General features: G+C 47.9%; 1 protein-coding gene across 2 annotated transcripts in view; it reads left to right on the forward strand.

Annotated features, from left to right (window-relative positions):
* Positions 1 to 23,125, forward strand: part of LOC138580234 (uncharacterized) — a 226,451-nt gene that overhangs the window by 110,020 nt on the left and 93,306 nt on the right. For both annotated transcript variants that reach the window (XM_069650609.1, XM_069650608.1), the window contains exon 5: positions 21,652 to 21,701. In XM_069650609.1, coding sequence (XP_069506710.1) covers positions 21,652 to 21,701 — 50 coding nt within the window. The remainder of the gene's footprint in view (positions 1 to 21,651; positions 21,702 to 23,125) is intronic.

Raw genomic sequence — 23,125 nt, forward strand, 5'->3', positions numbered from 1 at the left:
GTTGCTCCGGTCGTTTATTGTCTGTATTATTTCAGTGTTCTTTACAATAGTCCTTCCGTAGTTTGTGCCTGAAACACAGACTGAAAAACTAACGCCCAGCCACGCTCCCCCTGCTCGGGCTCCGCCGCTTCTCTCGCCATGCTCCTGTAATGGGCGCAGACTCGCCGCAGCGTGATGCCTTAAAACTGACATCCAAACTGATAGTTCATTCTTCTCGGGGGCGCCGCTTCTCTCAGCCAATGCAGCTAAAGTGGGGCCGATTGCTCCTCCATGCTTACTGCTAGCTTCATTTAACTTACGTAATGCTTATTTTCTTGTTCCAGGTTGCCTTTGTTACTTCTCATCAGGGTCTATTTCCAGGATTATTAGCGTTTCTCTGCCTCAAATGGGGGAAGCCTTGTGAGTCCATCCAGGTGTGGGCTTCTTCAGTGGAGTCGAAAAAACATGTTTTGCCTTGGTGTATCACCTTGAGTTTAGCGGGGAACAGGAGCATGTAGCTCACCCCCGCGGTCCTGAGGCGTTCTTTTGTTGTGCCGAACTGTGCTCGTTACCTCTGTACCATGGACGTATAGTCCGGATACATTGTGATCTTGGAAGAGTTCCTGATGATTTCCCCCCCTCCTTGAGAACGCTAGTATTTTCTCCCTGACCCTCATTACAAGTCAGGCGGTGGACCATGGTGCTATTAGCACCATGGTCCATGCCGGATTCCGCCATGGTGGATGGCGGAATTACCGCCCCATTCCAAGGTGAGTGGGGCGGTAATTCCGCATTCACCATTTGCCCTTCCCCATTCCCATTTTTGCCCCATAGGGCATAATGGGGATGGGGAAGGTGCTAATTACGGCACCGTAAATTACGGTGCCGTAATTAGCACCAAGGTCGCTTAGCGCCTTGGACTTTAACGCCTGCAAAAAGCAGGCGTTAAAGTATGAATCAGGCGTTAAGGGTTAACGGTGCCGACGGCGCCGTTAAACCCTTAACGCCTGACTTGTAATGAGGGCCCCTGTCTTTGTAGTTCATGATCCTAGCAATCATCGCTCTCGGGGGGGCACCTGGTTGGGGTCTTCTAGTCAGGGCTCTGTGTGCCCTTTCTACCACAATGCCCTGAGATAGTGCACCTACTCCGACCTCCTGGAGGAGCATGTTCTCGACGTATTCAGTGGGGTCTTTGCCCTCCTCACCTTCCGGAATTCCAATTATGCGGATGTTGTTCCTCCGCGCTCTCCCCTCTGCGTTTTCTACTCTCCTTTCTAGAACCTTAATTCTCTGTAGTACCTCCGACATCTGTGTCTGTGTTACCCCAACCCCCGCCGTATTTTGCTGCACCTGCTGTTCCGTCGCCGTCACTCTTTCTGTTAGGTTCCTCGCATCCTGGCGGAGAAGGCCCACATCTACCATTACTGTATCCAATTTATTTTCTAGAGATGCCTTCAGGGCCCCGATTGCTGTGTCCATTTGGTTTTCGAGCGATTCTTTCATGGAGGCGATTGCTTCCAGTGTCGTGCCTTCGTTGGCGGGTTCCACTGGGCGCGACGTGTCATCCGCGGCTGCTGCTTTGTCCGCCGATGGCGACAGTTTATGTCCGGACGCCGTCGTAAAAGTCTCCATGCTTAGTTGCTTGGTTTTCCCCTCCGCTTTCTTGTTCGGCATTGCGGGGGAGCCGCCCTCTGCCTGCGCCGCCGGTACCGATCTTGGCTGCGCTCCACGTGCCGTACCCCCTGCTTCTTCGGCCGCCCTGCTCCCAGTGTTTTACGGGTCTCTCGTTATATTGGGTTTATTGCACTCTTCCGGCGGGTGTATTCGTTAGGCCCTCGCGGGTGTCGCTTCGGGTTCGGGCCTTCCCGTGCCTGCTGCGTATGTCGCCTCACCGTGTCAGGGGCCTTCCCGCTTCCACGTCCCACTTCCACCGGCCACGCCGATCTCCGTCGCGGGGTTGACTCAGGCTCGGGTCTACCCCGCACTTTTTGTTATGCCCGTGATGTGTCCCTCTCCTGTGGATTCACCGGTTCATTCTGTATTACGCGGCTGGGGTTCTCCCACAGCTCGCGCGTCCGCCATTTTGATTTCGCAGGGCGATTCCCCTCCGCCGGTCTATCTCCTTTTCCACCGCCCGGTTTCCACCGGGGGCTGCACCGGGTGGGCAGCAGGTGTTCCTGTCTCTGTGGGGAGACTTTGGCGGTCTTGTGGAACTGATTTATGCTAGTTTTTATCGGATTTTGTCAGGATCGCTCCGGAGCTCCTCGGCAGCACATCTCACTACATCGGCCGCTAAGCCACGCCCACCAGCACCTTACTTTTTATGTGTCCAGCCTTCCTCCTCCCGTGCTTTTGCATTTTATTTTATCAGGGTTCTTCATTCCTTTTCCCCCCTTTAAGAGATGTTGGTATTTCCCTTAGGCTCGCAGTCCAATGTGCTTCCATTGAACATTGAATGCCGCTTCCTCCACACGAGCCCCCCACCAAGGTGCTGTCATTCCGGATACCCTCGGCAGTTGAGAGATATGCACATTCAGTTCAGAAGTCTTGCAGACACATCCATTATCCCAGCAAACTCTGTCTCCTCTTTGTTACGCCTCACACAAATGCGTCCCTCCAGCAGTACGCTCTGCTCAACATTCCAGATACATCACACGAGCACCATTCCTCCCAATCCCTGTACCTTGCAGGTGCCAAGAAGTGGGAACTGAAGACCACTCCCCTCGCCATGAAGGCGCATCTGATACAGGGGATCATGCCTGGCTGCTTGGGCCGCTGGATGATTTGATGGGAGCCAAGGAGGAGAACCCTAGGCTGTGCATCTTTTTGATTGTCCTACACCTCTGGTATATGGCAGGGCTCTTCACTGTCTCCATGTTTATTCCAAAGCTGCATGCACTCATCACTGCCCTCATCAGAAATAATGGCCTGTCATTTCAGCCTTACATAGACGATGCTCTGCTGATAGATTTGTTGGTAATATTGAAAGCAGGATGAGGACTGGTTGGCTTTGGTTAAATGCATCTGACTGGCTAAAGCCGTGCTTGTGAAATCATTCCAACATTTCTTTGATCAAAAAATGTCTGTATCTCAGAAGGCAAATACCTGTGGTGATCTTTAATCATTACCATTAAGACCTTAAGCTGAATGCATTATTACAAATGTTTATGTTTGAGTTCACTTTTCAGACACATGATTGATTGGATCCACAGGAATATCTGATCCATTCTTGGTGAGTCGATCATGGCTCCACTATGTGAACAGTGTTTAACATGGTGCTTACAGAGGCACAGCTTCAAATCCATGATGCGGCCCTACGCGGCTGAAACACGTGCCTGGGGTTGCTGTTGGTACTCATGTTCAGAGGAGAATTGCCTAGCATTTCGGTGCTAGACTGCCCAGGTGGGTGGGACCAAACTGATATGCAAATGGTTCTTTCTCCTCTGCGAAAGGTACAGTGAGCTAAAACGTGGTTGTACACCCTCTCGGGTGGGCATCTTCCCAGAGTACGAGTTATTTGGCTGTGTTTGTTCTCGATAGAAGAGCTCCCAGACCTTAGCATTAATCTTCATTAAACAGTTTGGGATGCTGTTAGCCAGATCCCCAGTCCAGGCAATAGTTGTGCTACACCAGGGATGAGATTTGTCTGTCTCTCTCTCAGGCTTCTTGCTGCCATGGATGTAGCACTCTGCTCTCATCTTGATTACTCGGTGCCAGGGATATAGCGGCCCAGCTTGCTTCTTCACTAGTCACTTCCCGGGATGTAACATTCAGCTTGCTTCTTGACTACCGAGTCCTAAGAATCTAATGCCCCAGCTTTCTTCTTGACTAATCGGTGCCAGTGCTACATCACCCAGCTCACACCACACACTCTGCCCAGGTGATGGGGCCTCCTGGGGATATAGCACCCTGCTCAGCTCACTCTGCCGTGTGGATCAGGCCATGTCCTGATAGCTCGGTAGATCTGGACTCCTAGGGACATCGTGCCCTGCTCGCCATGTCAGGTGGCTCAGGACTCTTAAGGATATACAGTCCTGCTCTGTCTCCCAGGTGTATCCGTCCTCCTCAGAATATGGAAAGCTGCTTGCTCTGCCAGCTGGATCAGGGTCCCTTGGAAAGTTGTGCCATGATTGTATTTCAAAGTGATCTGGCCTTAGATGGCTATCAGACACTGCTCATTTTTCAACCGTTCTCCAACAATCTCTCACACTCTGCTGCTCTGTTCTCACCGGTCTACCTTCATCAACCACCAATAAAGACATGTAGCTTCCATTTATAGTACCCATGTGTTCCTTTAATTTACCCAATCTCGTGGGGAAACCCTTTAAGAATTTGGGTGGTCAATTTTTAGTCCCACCAAACGAATTAGTTACCTGATACCAATTAAGACCTCTTTCTATTTCCAAATTAATGTGTATGACTAATTTAAGCCTTTTACATCACATGCAATTTGTAAATAAAACTACCATAAAAACCAATTACTAAAAACTTCAAATACAATTAATTCTCATCCTCAAACAAAAAAATTAGAACTTGGGTACAAAAAAAGTGCCCCATGGGCCACAATAAATCAGAAATAAGTAATAATAAATCCCAATAATAGCAAATAAATAAATAAGAGGCAATACAAGTCCAAATGACTTTCCAACTACAGTCAACCTAACTTTCAGATATTCTCGTCTCCCCCCTAATTAAGAATGTATACTGCCAATATCAACATTGATGGAAAGAATAGGGAATCTCACTTTGGCAATTTCCCAAATGTGGTATGCTGCAGCAACCGTGATCGATGGTTCGGCTGAGAAGATCGAGGCCCAGAACTGATCCGTTTCATAGGCCCCAGGTAGTGAGCAGAATCTACCATACCCCTTAACATAAGGAAGTTAGGCTCTGACATCCAGTCAATAAGTGCTGACAGGTTTCCACCTTCTCCTTGCAAATACGACAAAGCCTCAATTTCAGAGGGTTTCCGTGTCCATGCCCGGTGAACTCACAAACAGGTAGAATGTTCAGCTGTAGATATAGGATAAAGTGGCGCAGCAAAGGGCTGCAGTATTTCCATACCAAGCAAACCCCTGCTGAAGAAACTCTCCGTAATGCTTACGAGTGCCCAGTACCTCAAGGGTGTTTACTGGTCCCAGAGTAGAGATTTCTTCTTCAAATCAGCCAGAAATGGAAACGAGGAGTTAAATTCATCCACCCTCAAGCCAATTTCCTCAAGAAACTTGGTTACAAAATTAGTCAGCCTCTCAGTCGCCATATTACTGGGTTTAAAGACTTTAAGTGCACCTCATAATGAAAGCAAATTAGTTGGTAAAGCACTAGCCTTTGCTATTTGGATCTTCATTAGAAGTTTAGTGCATCTCAACTTCCATTGGACGGCTAGACATGGCATCCCCGGTTCCATCATCAACCAAAACAATCTTGGGAAGTCCGACCATAGATTTTAATAGCCTCTCCTAAGTTATGTTTAACAAAGCAATGGTAACACCTGGTACAGTCTCAAGTCCATATAATAGGCTTGGGACAGCCGATTTGGTGTATACCTCCAAAAATCCCTCCACAGATTCGACCCGGACCTTCTGATGAAATTTCTCAGAACTTGCTACTTACGGAGAACCTTCGTACACGTTAGGTTCCCAAAGGCGAGTGAGAATGGTGTCCCAGGGAAAGGGCAACCCAAATATATATGAGTTGACCCTTTATAACTTTACCCCATCAATCCATCAGCATATTGAGTTGGCTTCCTACCTCTTTGCTGTAATTGTAGGATTTTAGTCTTCTGGTGATTGATCTCTAGGGAATAGCCACTGTCATACTGAGATAAGGCATCCAAAGAGTGCTGTCGACTCAATGGGGTATAGTCCAATAACACAGTGTCATCAGCATAGCCTATCCTTGCGACAGACTTGCCCCCCAAACGAGGAGGAAAATTATAACACTCTGAAAGGGCGTCCCCATATCTGCTACATATAGATTAAACAGCAGGTGTGCTAACACACACTCCTAACACACACCTCTGTTTAAGGCCCCTGTTGGTAGGAGCCAGGGTGGCTACTGAGCCTTCCTGTGAGGTCCAGACTATCACATAAGTGTCAGTGAATAGGAGTTGAATATAATGGAGCAGATGTGGATCTATACCCCAAAGGCGGTCAAGGACAGCTGAGTCAAATGCGGCCGAATAGTGAACGATCAATAGTGAAGATCATTCAAAATAATGCCGTCAGGTCCATCGTAAACAAATCTAAGCGTGAACACATCACTAAGGACAGAAATTATCTTCATTGGCTGGCAGTGAAGGAACGGATCCTGTTTAAATCACTGACCTTAACCGACCGATGTTTCTACGGCACGGCGCCAGCATATTTAAGAAGAAAATTCAGCTGGTATGAGCCGAGTCGCTGTTTGAGATCCACCAAACAAGGATTGATCAACCCCAGTCTCCCAGGCAAAGCCACCGGCCTTGGTCGAGCTTTTCCAAACCTGACGATCTCTCATTGAAATAAACTGCCTTGCAGCCTTAGACTGGAAAGCAATATTCAACTCTTCAGGAAGCAATTGAAGACCTTTCTCTTCAAACAACTAGGCTTCTACTACATCACATTGGGTCGCTACTTTTGCTTCCCCTCTCCTTTCTTTTGTGCTGTCCCGTGAATCTCTGGTCCCGGAGTCTTTTCGTCGCGCCCTGATGCTTGCGAGCTTTGTCACGTAATAAAAAAATAAATAAAATAAAATAAAATAAAATAAATAAACGACGCAGAGGAAGAGAGCTGCCTCCACTCCGCTGCACACGTCTGCTGGCAAGACCTGTAAAGCCCACATAGGCTGAACTGTAGAGAAGCCTTTTTTTCAGAAACCCAATTGCTGGGGGGCGAGTAAGAGAGTGGTTTCAACCCAATTCTCTAAGATTTTTAGGAAAATACTAACAAATATTTTGCTACTAGAGTCCAACATGGCAAGTAAACGGTAGTTACAAGGATCCCTATATGTTCCCTTTTTGAAAACTGGAATAAAGATCGAATATTGCCAGCTGTCAGGAATTACTCCACCATGTGGCACCTGCACAAACATAATCTGGAAAACCTCAGCCAAGAACAAAGGAGTCCTTTTCAAAACAATATTGGCCAGCCCATCGGGTCCTGGGGCACGTGATGACTTGGATCGCAATATGACAAATGTCAGCTGAGAACAGAGTTTTAACACCTTCTGTGTACAAGGAAAAAGAGCTACAGCCCCGTGTGTTCCAGGACCGAATGACGCGACCCAGCTGTTCAACTAGGCTTCAATGCTGAGAAAGTCCATTCGCTGATTGCCTGATATTTGGGTTCATGCGCCTTTAATTGGGTTTTGACAGCATTTGCATATGGCGAATGGATATCGCCTTTCGCTGTTTAGAAGATGGCTCCCTGGTCACAATCTTCCTAAGTCCAACCAGAGATTTAGTTCCCTTAATTTCATCAACTTGCAAAGTCTGAATGTCAATTCCCTGGTTACAAACGTCTAGGGCTGCTCGAAGAACCCTTTCCAACACCCCTAGAGAAACAAAACACACAATAGCCCAATTAGTGAAGCTGTAGAATGTTGGACATTCCACTGATTCAATGTCTAATGGAGACAAAATCCGCAGACCCCGAATTCTACCAAAAATGGTCATTAGAGTCTTTCGATTAAGAAAAGGACTATCGTTGGTGGGAACTATCTCCTCAAATCATAATAACCGATGCTTTGGGTTAACCCGTCTTGTGACGTCCTAGGTTCTCCTGAAAACAATAGATTGTTTGTGACTACTAGAATTGTCCACTCCAGGAGGACAAGATGGATTTCCATAAACTAATTGAGATAACTTAGGTCATTGTATCAAATGAGCTCTATCTTGCAGCTCCAAGGAAGCCCTCATATGTTTATTTGAGAGGGAGAGCCACCAGTTGGTCTCAGATGAAGGTTGATAGATGTAAACATGAGGGGAAGCCATAGACATAAAAGGCACCTGGGACATTGGCGCCGTGTTACTGGCCGATGTCAGACCGGGGGTGGAAAGAGGACATGATTCGCCCAACCCACCCCCTACTTTGGCACTTCAGATGGTCAATTGGATGCAACCAGAGGCATCAAAAGATTTTGGCAATTCCAAGAAGGATCCAGAGGGGGCTAAGCACATCCTGCCCACCCTCCCCCCGTGGTGGCAATGGAGGAACATTAAGTAACGATGGTGAGGGAACCGTGACTAGTTCAGGGAATTGCAGCCATTTATCCAATGGGCCAGATGTCGTTTTGCCCATAATTTCCACATTAACGGAAACCTGCTTGAGTCACTTCTTTGCCAAAGTTGTTTGGGCTTTTTGCACACTGCAAGCACACTGGGGCCCCAAGTCTGATGTTATCAATTGCAAGGGTATTGGCAAAGCAGTCGTAGAAGATGTAGGTTTCATTGCACGTTTCCGTTGACCTCAAGACAGCACCTTTGTAGGTCCCTCTTTTCTTAATGGATTCAATGGAACATCAAGAGGAGATGTATTGTTGTTCAACGGGGGCAGTTTCAAAACTGCTGACTGAGGAGTTGAGGCCATCATTGTGAGGGGTGAATGGCAAATTCATGCAGCGTGCCAAGAGATTATTGTGCCATCTCTTTTACATCGGAAGCTAAGAGGAAGAGGCAGTTATTATCTGGAAACCATGTGCAGGGAATGCACCATATTAACCCTGCTGTTCCTGCACAGAAAATGTGCTTTGCCAGCACTCAGACAAAAGTCAGCAAATTGTCCCATCATAAGGCAGAAATATATCCCAGTCTTAATTAAGTCTCTAAGGACTCAATCCACAGCATCCTGTTCTACCTCATTCTATGTATGCATAATATTGATTGGACACAAGCCTTCCTAGAAGGCTAGAATGCAGCAGGCAGCTCTACAAGAAGGGAGCAAGGATTCCGGACTGGGTTTAGATCATGCACACAGTGGGACAGAGTAGTAGTACTAGTTTGTTATTTGTATAGTGTCTCAAAACTCTGTAGGTGAACGCCCTCAGGGGACCGAAGTCCAAGGTATCGGAAAAAATTGTCCAAATGCGTTTGTGCATTTGGCCAATAACAAAGTTGGGTGTGATGGCCGAGCCCCAGTTACCTACCCATGTTGGTCAGGCATGTGGATGGGTGCTGTGTGGTAGTCAGGAGAGTGCACAAAAGCGGATGCCTGTGGGTTGGCAGCTGTGCCTGTGGCTAGAATCCATCGAGGTGGTGTGCAATACGTACCCTTGATAACGAGTTTGGTTTTTCTTCCATCGATGTGGCCAGGAATTATGTTGTCTGGTCTGCTGGGGATTATACTTTACCTTGCTCTGGAGAGATCTTGGGGAGGCAAATAGTGCCAAGACCTATGTGCCATGAGCTTAAGCATAAAGTGAGGGATGGGAATCGTATGCTTACAGAAGAGAAGAGCCAGGTCTTGAGGGCCTTACAGAAGGAAATGTGGTCGTCTACGTGGCAGATGCTAAGTGGAAGGGAGTTCCAGAGTGTGGGATCTTGGATGGAGCAAGAGGATCCCCTTGTTCTAGTGGAATTGAAGAGAGGGATCACAAGGATGAGTGCAGAGCCTGATCTAAGGTTTCTGTTGGGGTAGTAGTGTGTGAGTTTGTGTTGGAGGAATTCAGGGCCTGTCTTGTGGAGGGCACAGTGGGTGATACACATGGCTTGAATGTGGCACGTCGGCAGATAGGAAGCCAGTGCAGCACACAGAGGGGAGGAGTAATGTGTTCTCTGGGGATGAGGGAAGGCAAAGCCTGGCTGCAAAATTTTGGATCTGTTGAAGCTTTCTGAGCCCAGGTAAATAGAACTGCCATTATATAGGTGGGAGAGGATGATAGCCAACATTGCTGTGACTCTGTCAGAGTAGCAGAGGTAAGGTAAGATTTGTCTGAGGATGCAGAGGTGTAGATGGCATGATCTAGATACAGCGCTGATGAGGTGAAAGAGTGTTAGGTCTGAATCCATGGTGCATCGCAGGTTCTTAACTGAGCTGGATGCTATGGGTGGGAGGCCCCAGTGAGTACGGTCAGGGAGTGGGTTGGAGGAATAGTGCCATCTTACCGCAGATCAGGATTTCAGTTTTACCGTAATTAAGGAGAAGGTAGTTAGCCGTCATCCAGTGGTTGCTTTCTGTGAGGCAAGAGGTGAAGTCAGAATGTGTAGAAGCTTGGTTCTTGAGGATCTTGAAGATGATCTGGGTGTTATCGACGTAGTTGTAGCAGGTTGGGTTATGTCAGTGGATAAGGGTAGGGAGAGGGCTCAGGTAGAGCTTGAAGAGTAGGGGTGATAGGGAGACCCCCTGGGGAACCCGTTTGGAGACAGGGCATGGGGAAGAGGAATGAGGGGGGGGGACACAGTGATTTGTGAACAGTTAGCGAAGAAAGAAGAGGTCCATCTTAATGCAGAGTCCCTAATGCCTAGTGAGTGGAGTCTCTCCGTGAGGTTTCTTTTGTCGATAGTGTCAAGGGCTGCCGATAGTTTGAGGAGGATAAGTGCAGATCAGCCTTCCTTAGTCTGTGGTTGTTTCTAGGTCCTCCCAAATGGAGACAAGGGAAGTTTCAGTTCCTCTGAGGGGTCTGAATCTGGACTGGGCCGGGTCGAGCAGGGAATTTGATTCGGTGAAGAGGCAGACCTGTGAATATGATGTGTGGTGAATGAGTTTGGTAATGAAGCAGTTGTTTGACATTGGGCAGTAGTTGGAAGGAGAAAGGGGGTCAAGGGAAAGATTTTGAGTAGGGTTTGACGTGCAAGGTCTTGAATGCTACAGGGAAGATGCCTGAGGTCAGTTAATTGTTAATTATCGATCTTACATTGCTGCCTGCACATGTTGAGGAGAGTGTGTTCTTTAGAAAGGAGGGGGGGCATGGGTCTCCTTGGGATCCAGAAGGGGGGCTACTGGCTAGTAGTTCAGGAATTCTGTATGGGAGCAGGAGGAGAGGAGAAGGTGTACTGGGGAAGGAGAGATGAGGGAGAAGGAGGAGAAACAAAGGGGGAATCGCTGTTAGCTTAGTGCTGATGGTGTTGTTTATTTCCATAGAAATAGTATTTTGCAGCCTACAGGGTCAGTAGGACGTTGGTGAGCCATATCAGAGGCATTGGGAATTGAATATATTAATTTCCAATTACATTCTGAAGTGCGTCAGAGAAGGGAATAGTCTTATTTATGGTAGATTTTTGCTCCACAGGTTGGTTACACAGCCTAAGAGGCTCGCTTTGAGTTTTTCCCATTTTACCCGCATTGATTTTGAGTATGGTGTTGCTATGGTTTCTTGTGTTGGAGATGGTTCGTTGTGTGCTAGGTATGTAGGTGTGATTGGCTCAGATAGCTTTGTTGGCAACATTGAGGATCTTGAATAAGATGAAAGCATGAATGGGCAGTCCTTTCAGGTTTTTCAAGGGGTCATGATTTGGGTGGTGGGTGGCTTGTAGGGTGTTCTTTAGTGATACTGTACTTTGGTGCCATTGGCAACCTCGCACGAAGGCCATTGGGGATGTCTTGGTGTGAGAGGACCAGTTTTTGCACAGTCGTTCTCAAGGGCTTTATTGTATGAGTGGCCGTACCATAATATGCGGGTCTTGAAGGCAGAACACTACCTATGATGTAGCAATGTACATTTTCATTTGAGGGGAGTCAGGGTTTCAATCCATCACAGTTGACATCAGAAAGGTGTCTTGGTTTGCCTGGATCTATTGGTGATAAGGATCAGTTCTGCTTTTGTAGGGTTCACATTTACGTAGCTGCTCGGGATCCAGTCAGTGGTTAGGGCAAGACATTAATTGGATTTTTGACTTTAGCAGTGACTAATATAGTTGTTTGTCGACGCAGTACTGATGACTCTTGATTTCATGGTTGGTGATGAGCTTTCCAAGATGCTCCATTTACATGTGAACATGACTGGTGAGGGGATTGAGCCTTTGGGTACTCCACATGTCACTAGGAACCACTGGGACCTGCGGCCGCCCATGTGAACGAACAATGCAGCTCCGTGCCATCCAATCCGAAGAAAGCTGACGGGACTTTGATCACGACTTGATCTGTGGCAGTGCCAAAAGCTGCTCTGAAATCAAGCAGGACTAGGAAACATGCTCATAGAGTGGAGGGCATCATCAATGCAGTGGACGGTCGGTGTCTTGGGACTGTAGCGTGCAGTGAGGTCAGGCAGGTGGTCAAGTAGGAGGTTGTAATTGCAGTAGGAAAGTGAATGCTTTCTCAAATATCTTCTCAAGAAACGGAAACTGAGTGTTGGCTTGTTATTTGAAAAGGTTGCCCGGGTGCGGCTTCTTGATTAGTTGGAAACATCTGTCATGTTTTTTGTGGCTTGGCTGAGGGAGGCATGTAGTGTCAATGCTTCCGCAGAAAGGAATTTCACAATGACCTCTCCTCAGAATTTATTCCAGCTTTGCTACTCCACGATTGTATGCACACACATTTTGTGTCATTAATTCTCTCAAAGCTGTGCACAACTTTACGTGGTGTTCTGCATCTCTAGAACCAATCTTCACACTAAGCATGAGCTCTGACGCAAGATCTTAGTCTCCAACCTTAACAAGCAGCACCTAGGTGGATGTGTGAATGCAGCCATCGCCATGCTTCTCTGTGTAGTCAAAAGGTCTCATCATGCCACCCCTCGCATGCCGTACCCTACACCTCGGGCTAGAGTGTGGCCTAACTGTTCTACACCTTCAATTCTCTCTTCCTAAATATCTTCCTTCTCGAGCTCTTCGGTCATCCGCCTCCATCTCCCTCAGGGTCAGTCGCTTCTCCAAGCACGAGTTGGCGGCAGATCTCTCTCTCTTCGGCAGGGGCCTCCCTCTGGAACAGCCTTCCTGCCTCCCTGAAACTTGAGGAGAACCATCTCCGGTTCCGGAAGCACCTCAAAACCTTCCTCTTTGCATCTGCCTTATCTCCCCCTCTCCCTTGCTGAATTCCTGACTGAAACTGCACTGGTTACCTGGCTGGCCTCTGAACTCAGCCCAGGCCCCGCCAGTTGCCCACCTGCACTGCCTCCCTGGCAACCCCTACACCTGGGGTCTGTTTTCTGTATCCCTGCAGTCCCCCTACCAGCACTTATGTCTGCACTTACCTTGCACTTTCCACCAGCTGGCCGCTTTTATTTATCTTTCTTATTTATTCTACTATTCCATGTACTGCACTTTCCCCTCTCACTTCCCCCACACTTCTCCCTTTCCCCCTTCCCTTGCACATGCGCGGTCTAAATGACACTGGACCTAGTAGGATCGTTGTCTGTCTTCCCTTTGTCCCCCTGCCTTGCCTCGTCGCTCCTTGAAACACTTGTGTATAGGCGCGTTATAAATGCCATATCATATCATATCATATCATCATATAACGTTTCTAGCTCAGACTCTGGACAGCACTCAATATCAGCACATACTCTGCATCAGATCTGTGCAGTCCGTCCACTCCTGTGCATTATAGGGGGCCTGTCTGTGGGGCCAGATACACACACGACTTCCACTGCTCTCCCCAGCCTCTCCTTCATTCAGTAAGCAACTAAGTCCTCCCTCTAGGCCAACTCGGGAAACAATCAGTGTTGGTCCTCCGCCAAAAAGGAATGACATTGGAAAATGTTGCACCAACAACATTTTGACACTGTTTCTGCTATTTCTGCCACTGATTCTGTTCATGGAAGCCCTTCAGACTTCATATCGCTTATGATCTGTGCAGTGTTAGGCGTATACCAAAAAAAGTAGTCCAACTGTGACCCCGGCGGGGACATAGTAGGCAGGGAGGGAGCACTGTGCAACACATTTTTCAAGGGTTGCAGCCATGCTGGTTGACAGCCAATTGAGTTGAAATAGATTTCAGTTTAGCTGTAACTGATATCCAGTGGTAAAGTAGCGAAGTGTGCTTTAACTTCACAGAGAACAGTCCCGGACTCGTGAAAATGGATGCAAAAAGTAGTGGAACTGTTAACAGTAAAGAATCAAAGTAGTGGAACCCGCTCTCGACCGTTCCCGCTCAGTTCGACCATTGAATCTGTGCCACAGTGTATCCAGCTATAGCATCAGCATCAGCCTGTAACTGCCCTTTTGACTGCTCTACTCTTCCTGCGTAGCGTGCACCTCCTCCACAGCAGGAAGACAAGACACTTCCCAAGAAAAAGCTCTGCTCTGCAATGTCGGTTTGCAACAGGTAACAGAGTCATTGCAATGCAGGAAACAGCCTCACAGAGTACCCCCATCTAAAAGAGGGAAAGGCCTGAGTGAATAAACGAATCCCCTGTTATACTCTTTTCATTATACTAATTTACATGGTGCAGTGTATCAAATCGGTGAGCTAGCTCTTTGCACTACATTGTATATGTAACTTTTATAAGAAGAGACACATCTCCTGCTTGTACAGGTTCATTTCATTTGGTCACGTGTTTCAATCCCTGCGTACACATCCTCGCCCCATCTAGTCACGTGCTGAGGCGCTCTGTGTCCCGCCTCCACCATGCGTTATGGGTCCAGCTGCTATTAATCGTAATACATTGTGGTCCTTGCTGCTTTCCTGTGCCGGCAGCATCATGGCTGCCCTGCTTTGCCTCTCTGTTGCTCTATCCAACATGGCTGCCTCTTTAGCATATTTAGGAGTACTTGTTAACTATGACATTCTGCTTCATCCACCTCCTCCGGTCCCTCGACATGCAGATGCTGCTCTCTCTAGATCTCCCGCCAGTCCCTCACAGAAAGGAGCAGTGGTGCTTCATCCACATTGTGTATTCTCTGGCCGAGGTTATGTCTGGCTCCAAGTAGAACGATGTCATGTCAGCCTAGGACAAACTCCCTGCCCCCGTGATTCCTGACTGGACATTTGCATCCCCCACCATCTCAGTGTCACACCCAACCGAGAAACCTGAGTTTTCTCAAAGGCTTTTAATCTCGGCTCCATCTAGTCAATTTCATCAACACAGGCCGATGTGATATTGATAGTTACTATCCTCTGATTAGTGCTACTGAGATGGTTTCATGTCTCTGGCCTGACTGTTCCTTTTTACCTGTCTCATGTGCTTGCCCATCTAATGGCTTCATGTCTCTGACCAGTGCACTCTCGATTGTGTCGCGTCTCTGATGAATGCAATGTTGATGATTTCATGGTTTAGGCTGAGCTATTTCAATGGTTTCTTCTTTCTGGAAGGGCCTACTGTACATTATTTGGATCATATGTCTGTTTTCTGAGTATTTTGTCTATGATGCATTGTATTATAATGGTTATATGCATCTGAGTGGTCCTATTTTTTTTTAAAGTTCCATGTCTCTCATACACTATTTTCATTGTTTCATATCTGCGGTGGTTGCTATTTTGACATTTCCTTGCCCACCTTCTCCCATTTCGGCTGTTTTGTGTTTCTAGCTGGTGTTTGTAATTTTGTATTTTCATGTCTCTGCTAGGGACAAATACATACATTCATCTGTACATCTGTTATTTTGGCTTTGTTATAAAAGTTCCCTGTCTAAACTTGAAGGCTAAAATTAGGGTGATCCAAGAGCCCAGGGGCTGACTCAAGGTTGTGAATCAAAGGCAGTAGGAGGTATAAGGGGGGTGCCCAGACCAAACCCATTGTGTCCCCGCACTAAGGCACGCAGCAGTCACAGGAGCACACCCACCAACAATAATGACCACCCTGAAAGTTGGATCAGATGTTAAAATCTTGAGAATATTTCTAATCCTAGAATTGGCACGCCTCGAGAACTCTTTTAACTTCCTAACTGGAGCCAAACTTCCAACATATTGCCTTTTCCTTTTAAGGGAACTGAGTTGCAACATTATAAATTCACTGCAAGCTTGGAAATAAATGTCTTCTTTCAGCAAACAAAACTGTTCTGCTCGTGCTAGCATCAAATATTACAAAGTTTCCATTTCTCTGTGACGACAATGTTACATCCACACTGAAGAGCTTTTCTTGCTTCCCAAATGATTTTCTATCGTTTGATTTACATGCTAGAAATACAGAGAGACACATTTCAAAGCAGAACATGATAGTGACAAGTCTTGATGTAATCACAGGCTAACCCCCTTGCAGCCCACCTGGCCACAGGCAAATGGCTGAATCACAGATTAGCCCACCTCACACTTAGACAGTTGCGATGCATACTCCCAAGAACCACCCAAAGGGAGTGGAAACCAGACTATAACATCCAAATTAAAGGGTGTGGGGTGTTGAGGAAGGAATTGGAGGAAGGTTTTCGAGAAAAATGGCAAAGTAAATGTCTATTGAGTGGAGAGCTGGGAGGAGAGTGTTAGAGGTTGAAGGTAAGGAGTGACATTGAAAGCAAATTGTCACCATCTGGAGGGAGAGTAATTGAGGAGGTTAGAGGGAAAATTATTAGGTTGAAGGAGAATTGTTACCAGTGGTGGGCTGGCCTACTGGGAACCCTTGTGAATACCCATTGGGCCTCTACACTATGGGCCTCTTTTGAGTGGGATGAAGTAAAACATATGTTACAAAGCTTCCAGTATATGTTGATATAGGGACACTTTGAAAAACATTTCCAGGGCCGGGGGGTGCCGTTACGCACATTGGAAAATGGCCACCTGATTTCGGTGCTGCGGCCCATAAGAATCCTGAAATAAGATTATCCTTCACGGTGGTCTCCGGCAGCCACAGAAATAAACTTGTCTGCAGCTCAGACCCCGCTCTACATAAGGTGCAAGTTTCAAGCAGATTCGGATTGCCGGCATCGCGTGACACTGTATTGAAGCCTTGGCGGGGTGATGTGCAGGCACAGGCCCGCTGCGGGTACCAGAGTGCTCACACAGATACACCGCTGTGGAGGCCGTGGGAGGGGCCTGGAGCCCGCGGCATTGCGACACGTATGCAGGCACCTCTTTGGGACTGCTAAACGCTGACCTGCCATAGCCTTGATGATCCTGCAGCCCAGGTCCTGTTAAGTGGTGTGGCCTCGCGACCGACGGACTGCCCGCTTCGTGCAAACTTGGTAGACGTGGGAGCAGGGATTGCTGGATTGGTGCCGGCCCTTTGCGCGGGGTCAGGAGGGGCAGACAGGCCCTGCACGTAGCAGATACAGAGAAGGGAACTCAGTACGTGCCTGGAGAGCTGTGGCATACACCCTCACGGGGGGCGGACACAGCCCCAACACTGGTTGATCTCCGGGACCGCAAAGAAAAACTGTGAATAGAAAGAGGCAACAGGTTGCAGCACGAGGGGGGTGGAAAAGACTTTATAAACCCCACAAATCCACCCGAACCTTTGCTTAAACAGCACTTGACAGCCCCGTGCCATGGTGCCCCGCACGGCTTCGACAACAATAAGACTGGCACTAAGTGCTTCTAGCACCAATACTTCAACAAGCAGCAACAGATTGACGTCTGTACGGCGCGGCGGCCCCGTGCACTGGTAGTGCTACTATCTTTTGCTAACAGATCCAGGGGGGACCGCTGGTGAGTTGGTAGGAGCGGTCATATCCTAAACTTCCGAGTGTTCAATAGATTGCTCTTTATTACCACCCTACACTATTGGATCCGGAGAGGTGGATGCACATAGATACTTATTGCCTGTAGCCGGCCAAGCTACGAGAGAAACGAATTGCAATGCCTGCCACAGCAACGCCAGGGTAACTACTACATTCAGGTTCACGGACCCGTACAGAAGCCCTCGGAGCCCGTGGGCGGAAGACTACAACAGTGGGTGAAATCCGTCCCGGGGAAGGCCACGCTTCTTGGATACAACAGTATGATTGACACTTCTTGTTAGCAGGAGCTAGATGGGTACGTGAGAGACCACAGTCCACCCATTCACCCAGACACACAACACAAAACCATTGCAAGTGCTGTATATCCTGGGATACAACACGCTCCCTGGATAAAACGACATATGAGAATCCTTTACCAGCAGGAGCTATACCGATACGTGGGAGGTCACAACCCACTTGCTCATCCCAATCAACTGAACTATAACACCACAAGTGCTGCACAGAATGAGGCCCAACCACATGGCCTAAATAGAAGTCGTATCAACAATTCACAAGTCCGCGCAACGGAATCCCTAGCACCGAACTCAGAATATAATAAGGCTCCTGGGTAGATTGAGACGGAACCGTCAGAATACTGAGGTATAGATACCAGTGCCCCAACGCAGAGGCTCACGCAAACAGCTCTGTATAAACTCACGATGAATAGTGAACACGTTGCCCCTAGCTTGGCTGCGATACACTACACGGAGACCTGGTGACCTGAAACATCCGTAACTACAGCAGCAAAACCTGATATGATGGATACCGCCCTGTATCTACAAACAACTCTGGTTGGACAATACTATTTGGCCCATTCTTAGTGAAAAAAAATAATTAAACATAGGAAAATAAAACGACAACAATAAAAGCACAAGCGGAAAGCAGCACTGCAGAAGAGAACTTATCAGGCAACAAAATGACAAAAGGATCGGCGCAAGGAAAAAGGGCCCCATGGATTTCTACACCAACAGCCAAACACCAGGCTCTGCGTCGGAATCGCCGACTACATCCCACTCACAATCCGAAACTGGCAGAGGCGAGAAAGAGGATCGACTGACGATGATAGTTCAAAATGGCTTCCTGGTCGTCAACATCAAACTCGACGACATAGTGGCCACCATTGGATCTCTAAAGGCAAGGCTGGAGAAGGAAAGCTCACGAATAACGGAGGCGGAAGGCAGAATTAGCACCAGTGAGGACACCATCGCTGACCACAGCAGAGACATTGCACAATTAAAGAGCAACCTCTCTAAGATAAAAAATAAATGCGAGGATCTTGAATCAAGATCCAGAAGGAATACGATAAGGATATTGGGTGTTTCTGAGAAATTTGGTATGGGCCCAATGGAACCCCAGGTGGAAGTGCTCCTTAAATCAGTTTTTGGTACTGAAGCTTTCTCAGACCACTTTCTTGTCGAGAGGGCTCATCGCACACTCGCTCCTTTGCCCAAACATGGGGCACCCCCGAACAATAATAGCCCACCTGCTCAATTATAGGGATAGAGATACAATCCTAAAAATGGCAAGAGAACACAGCACCCTACACTTTGAAGAGAAACGCATTCATATATACCCAGATTTTTCGTCAGAAGTGCAGGCGAGTCAGAGGTCGTACGATCCAGTTAAAAGGATGCTGAGAGAGCGCCAAGTCCAACATGCGATAATATTTCTGGCAAAGATGAGAACAACACGGAGGCAGAGCCCATTTCTTTGAGACTCCAGCAGCAGCAATGGCATATGTGGAGGCCTCCATACCCCTACCACCCATAGGAGGGAGGCCAGAGCAGAATGGCAGACCGCTCCCTGAAGAAGAAAGACTAGATCCAGCAGGCTGAGTGAAACACACACCAATATCCTTTTGATTACAGTAATACTTCCTGTGCCCCCGGAGACCCCACGTGATACTGTGGTAACTGGGCCGTGAGCCAGGGACAGGTGGCCATGTGGCAGCAACATGGCTACCCCAGGAGATATCCAAAAAGTTATAAAGGTTCAAGTTATGGGAATAGTGATACATCATCGGGTTGGGGTTCATTGTGCGGGGGGTAATGGGGCACATAGTTCGGTTATGATAAGTAAAAGTTCAAAAGCAGAGAGTTTTGTTGCATCGGACACAAGGGTACTGGCAGTTCCTCCTTATCTCCTGAAACCCAGATCTTTGGTTAAATGGTACTATGATGCAGGCTGACAAGGGCATAACAGTTAAACTCCTTTCATGGAATGTTCGTGGTCTCAACAACCCGATTAAGGCCCGGAAAATAGCAGCTCACATCACCAGACATAACCCCCAGATCATACTACTCCAAGAAACACAAGCATTGGGCCAAGTCTGTGCCGGTTTTCTCCCGAGATGGGGCCCACTTAGACATTACACCCAATACTCGTCTCAGGCCAGGGGGTTGCTCACATTAATTCATCCAAAACTGGGGTTCTGACTCCGGGATGCCAAGGTAGAAGCCCTGGGTAGGTATGTGCTGGTCTGGGGGGAAGTGGCAGAGAGACAGGTTGTAATTGTTAACACATACGGTCCTAACATCGATGACCCCGAATTTTACAGCACCATACACAATATGCTAACTATAACAGATGACTCAGTGGTTATATGGGGGGGATCAACACAATACTTGATACAACTCTAGGTCATCAGCCTCCTCCCAATCCCCAACTAAAGCCGCCTCAACTATACAACAGATAATGTAACAAATGTCCATGGTAGATATATGGCGAGTATTACATCCCCAAGAGAAGCGCTTTACTTATTATTCCTCGGTACACGACTCAGAGTCACGGATCGACTACTGGCTCCTTAGCTGTTCTCTTTCAGACATAGGGCCTCATTACGACCTCGGCGGTCGCCATGCCGCTATTGGCGGCATGGCTGCCGCTGAAATCACGTCCGGGTCCAGGTTCCCAGAATGAGGAATTACCGGGCCATTCCGAGTTTGGAGGGCCCGGTAATTCCTCCCTCCAAGGACCCGGACCTTCCCCATTCCCATTTCAGCCCCCATAGGGCTGAATGGGAATGGGAAGGGAGCAAACAATGGGCCGATTACGAGTGGCCCGTTGTTTGCTCCCTCTTCCCCTCGCGGGTCCCGGTAAGCACGCCTAGTTTTACCAGGCGTGCTTACCGGGTCCCGCGAGGGGATCTCGTAATGTGGCGGAATGGTTTTAACGGGTCTGCATCCTTTAGCGGCACCCGTTAAACCATTCTGCCAGGGTCGTAATGAGGCCCAGAGTGTCTAATTGTGAAATGTACCCACGCACACTCTCGGATCACGCCCCAATATCAATCACTTTGACTTTCCAAAATACCAAACCACATGTCAGAAGGTGGAGGATGCCCCCTGCCATGTTAAGAGACCCACATGTATGCAAAACACTGCATATTGAAATAGAAGAATTGGACGTACAGTCTGAAAGTGGGTTTGTAAAGCCCAAAAACCTGCAACCTTAGAACAAAGACCGGGGTGTGTGATTGGACATTGGATTAGGGCCAGGACAAACCCACATCAGGAACTTTGCAAGAGATCTTCCTTTTGCTCACATTTCTTTATTAAAGAAACCTTCTTCTGTTTTGGTTGTGTAAATAAAGTGTAACTTCTTGAGTACTACACGCTTGTGTCTTCCTCTTTCTGCTTCCCACTCATGCTGCCCAGGACAGCTTTGAGAATAGGTTATCTCAGACGGATGCTACTTATCCAGACCCTTGTATCTGATATGTGCAATGTTGATGCTTTCTTTTTGTCATTTACAAGGGCTGTTATGTTGGTCAGCACAGATAGCTTCTTTTCTCCGGCGGTTGCTGCATTCATTGTTTGTAAAATGATGGGTGCTACTTTGATGGGTTCTCATCTCTGATTGGTGCAATTTGCAGGGCTCTTTTGCTTGATTGGTGGTGTTGTGATGGTATCATTCCCCTGAAATGCACGCCAATGTCTAAGTGCTATTTGAAAATGTGCTTGTCAATAGCAGGCACTGTAGCAAGGGTTTCTTCTGTCTGTTGTATGTTACAATGAAAGGATCCTGTCTCTGAGGAAAGAAACGTTGCTGAGCTTCTGTCTGACAGGTGCTAATGTGATGACGTCATGCTTCCGGCTGATGGTAACTGACTTTTCTCTGATGGGTGCTGTATCAGGAATAAATGCCTCTTACTATTGTTTGTTCCCTTATTTTAGACTCCCTCCTGTAGGCCTGGGGACGGCCAGCCCTGGAACCACTGCCACAGGTAATGGGTGTGGGCACCTGCTGCATCCTGGTAAGAGGGGTGATGCCTGAGTCTTGTTGCATTGTTTTCTGAACCACTCCTGAGTCCTGGGTTGGGTCACGGCTAGTTGCGTTTAGTGTGCATGAGTGGTGCAATGGTGCTACTATTTGGAGCTGGGACGAAGAACCCAGAGCTGAGGGTTCGCTGGGCTGTGGTTAGGGCTCTTCTCCATCAGGAGTGCTGAAGCTAGCTCACACCTAGGCTCTTCTCCATCAGGAGTGCTGAAGCTAGCTCACACCTAGGCTCTTCTCCTAGCTCACACCTAGGCTCTTCTCCATCAGGAGTGCTGAAGCTAGCTCACACCTAGGCTCTTCTCCTAGCTCACACCTAGGCTCTTCTCCATCAGGAGTGCTGAGTGCTGAAGCTAGCTCAGACCTAGGCTCTTCTCCATCAGGAGTGCTGAAGCTAGCTCAGACCTAGGCTCTTCTCCATCAGGAGTGCTGAACCTAGGCTCTTCTCCATCAGGAGTGCTGAAGATAGCTCACACCTAGGCTCTTCTCCATCAGGAGTGCTGAAGCTAGCTCAGACCTAGGCTCTTCTCCATCAGGAGTGCTGAAGCTAGCTCAGACCTAGGCTCTTCTCCATCAGGAGTGCTGAAGCTAGCTCAGACCTAGGCTCTTCTCCATCAGGAGTGCTGAAGATAGCTCACACTTAGGCCCTTCTCCATCAGGAGTGCTGAAGCTAGCTCAGACCTAGGCCCTTCTCCACCAGGAGTGTTGAAGCTAGCTCACACCTAGGCTCTTCTCCATCAGGAGTGCTGAAGCTAGCTCACACCTAGGCTCTTCTCCATCAGGAGTGCTAGGCTCTTCTTCATCAGGAGTGCTGAAGCTAGCTCACACCTAGGCTCTTCTCCATATGGAGGGCTAATGCTAACTCAGACTACTTTGCTCAGACCTGTGCACACGCTCCGGAGAACCTGTAAACTCACCATATTATTATACTATACTTACGTCTAGCAATTCACTAAAGCTTTATCATTGCCTGGAATTCATTCTCCCAATCTATGTTTCATCTTTTGCCTCTCTGGCTCTCTCTTCCAATATCCAGCACTCTGTCTATGTAAAGTCTCTCTACAGAACACTCACCCTGCACTCTCTCCACCCCTCACTACACCACTATTCCTTATTTATCTTGAGGTCAAAGGCAAGTTAAGGGAAACAAATTACAGTCACATGACATCTAGAAAGACACACACAACAGCCAAATGGGATTAGGAATGACTTTTTAAACTTTTTTGGGCGAGTGACTAAGTCACCTTGAAGTTGCCCAGTGAAGGAGACTGGAGAATTCTAGGGGTGGAGAGAAACCACCTATTAGGTAAGTGACCACTGGAGGCGTCATATGGAAGTTCCCCAGACCTCCCACATCCTTCCCTCAGGCCCCCC

This window comes from Ambystoma mexicanum, chromosome 3p (genome assembly GCF_040938575.1).
Source record: "Ambystoma mexicanum isolate Mex_15411 chromosome 3p, UKY_AmexF1_1, whole genome shotgun sequence".
NCBI classification, from domain to species: Eukaryota; Metazoa; Chordata; class Amphibia; order Caudata; family Ambystomatidae; genus Ambystoma; species Ambystoma mexicanum.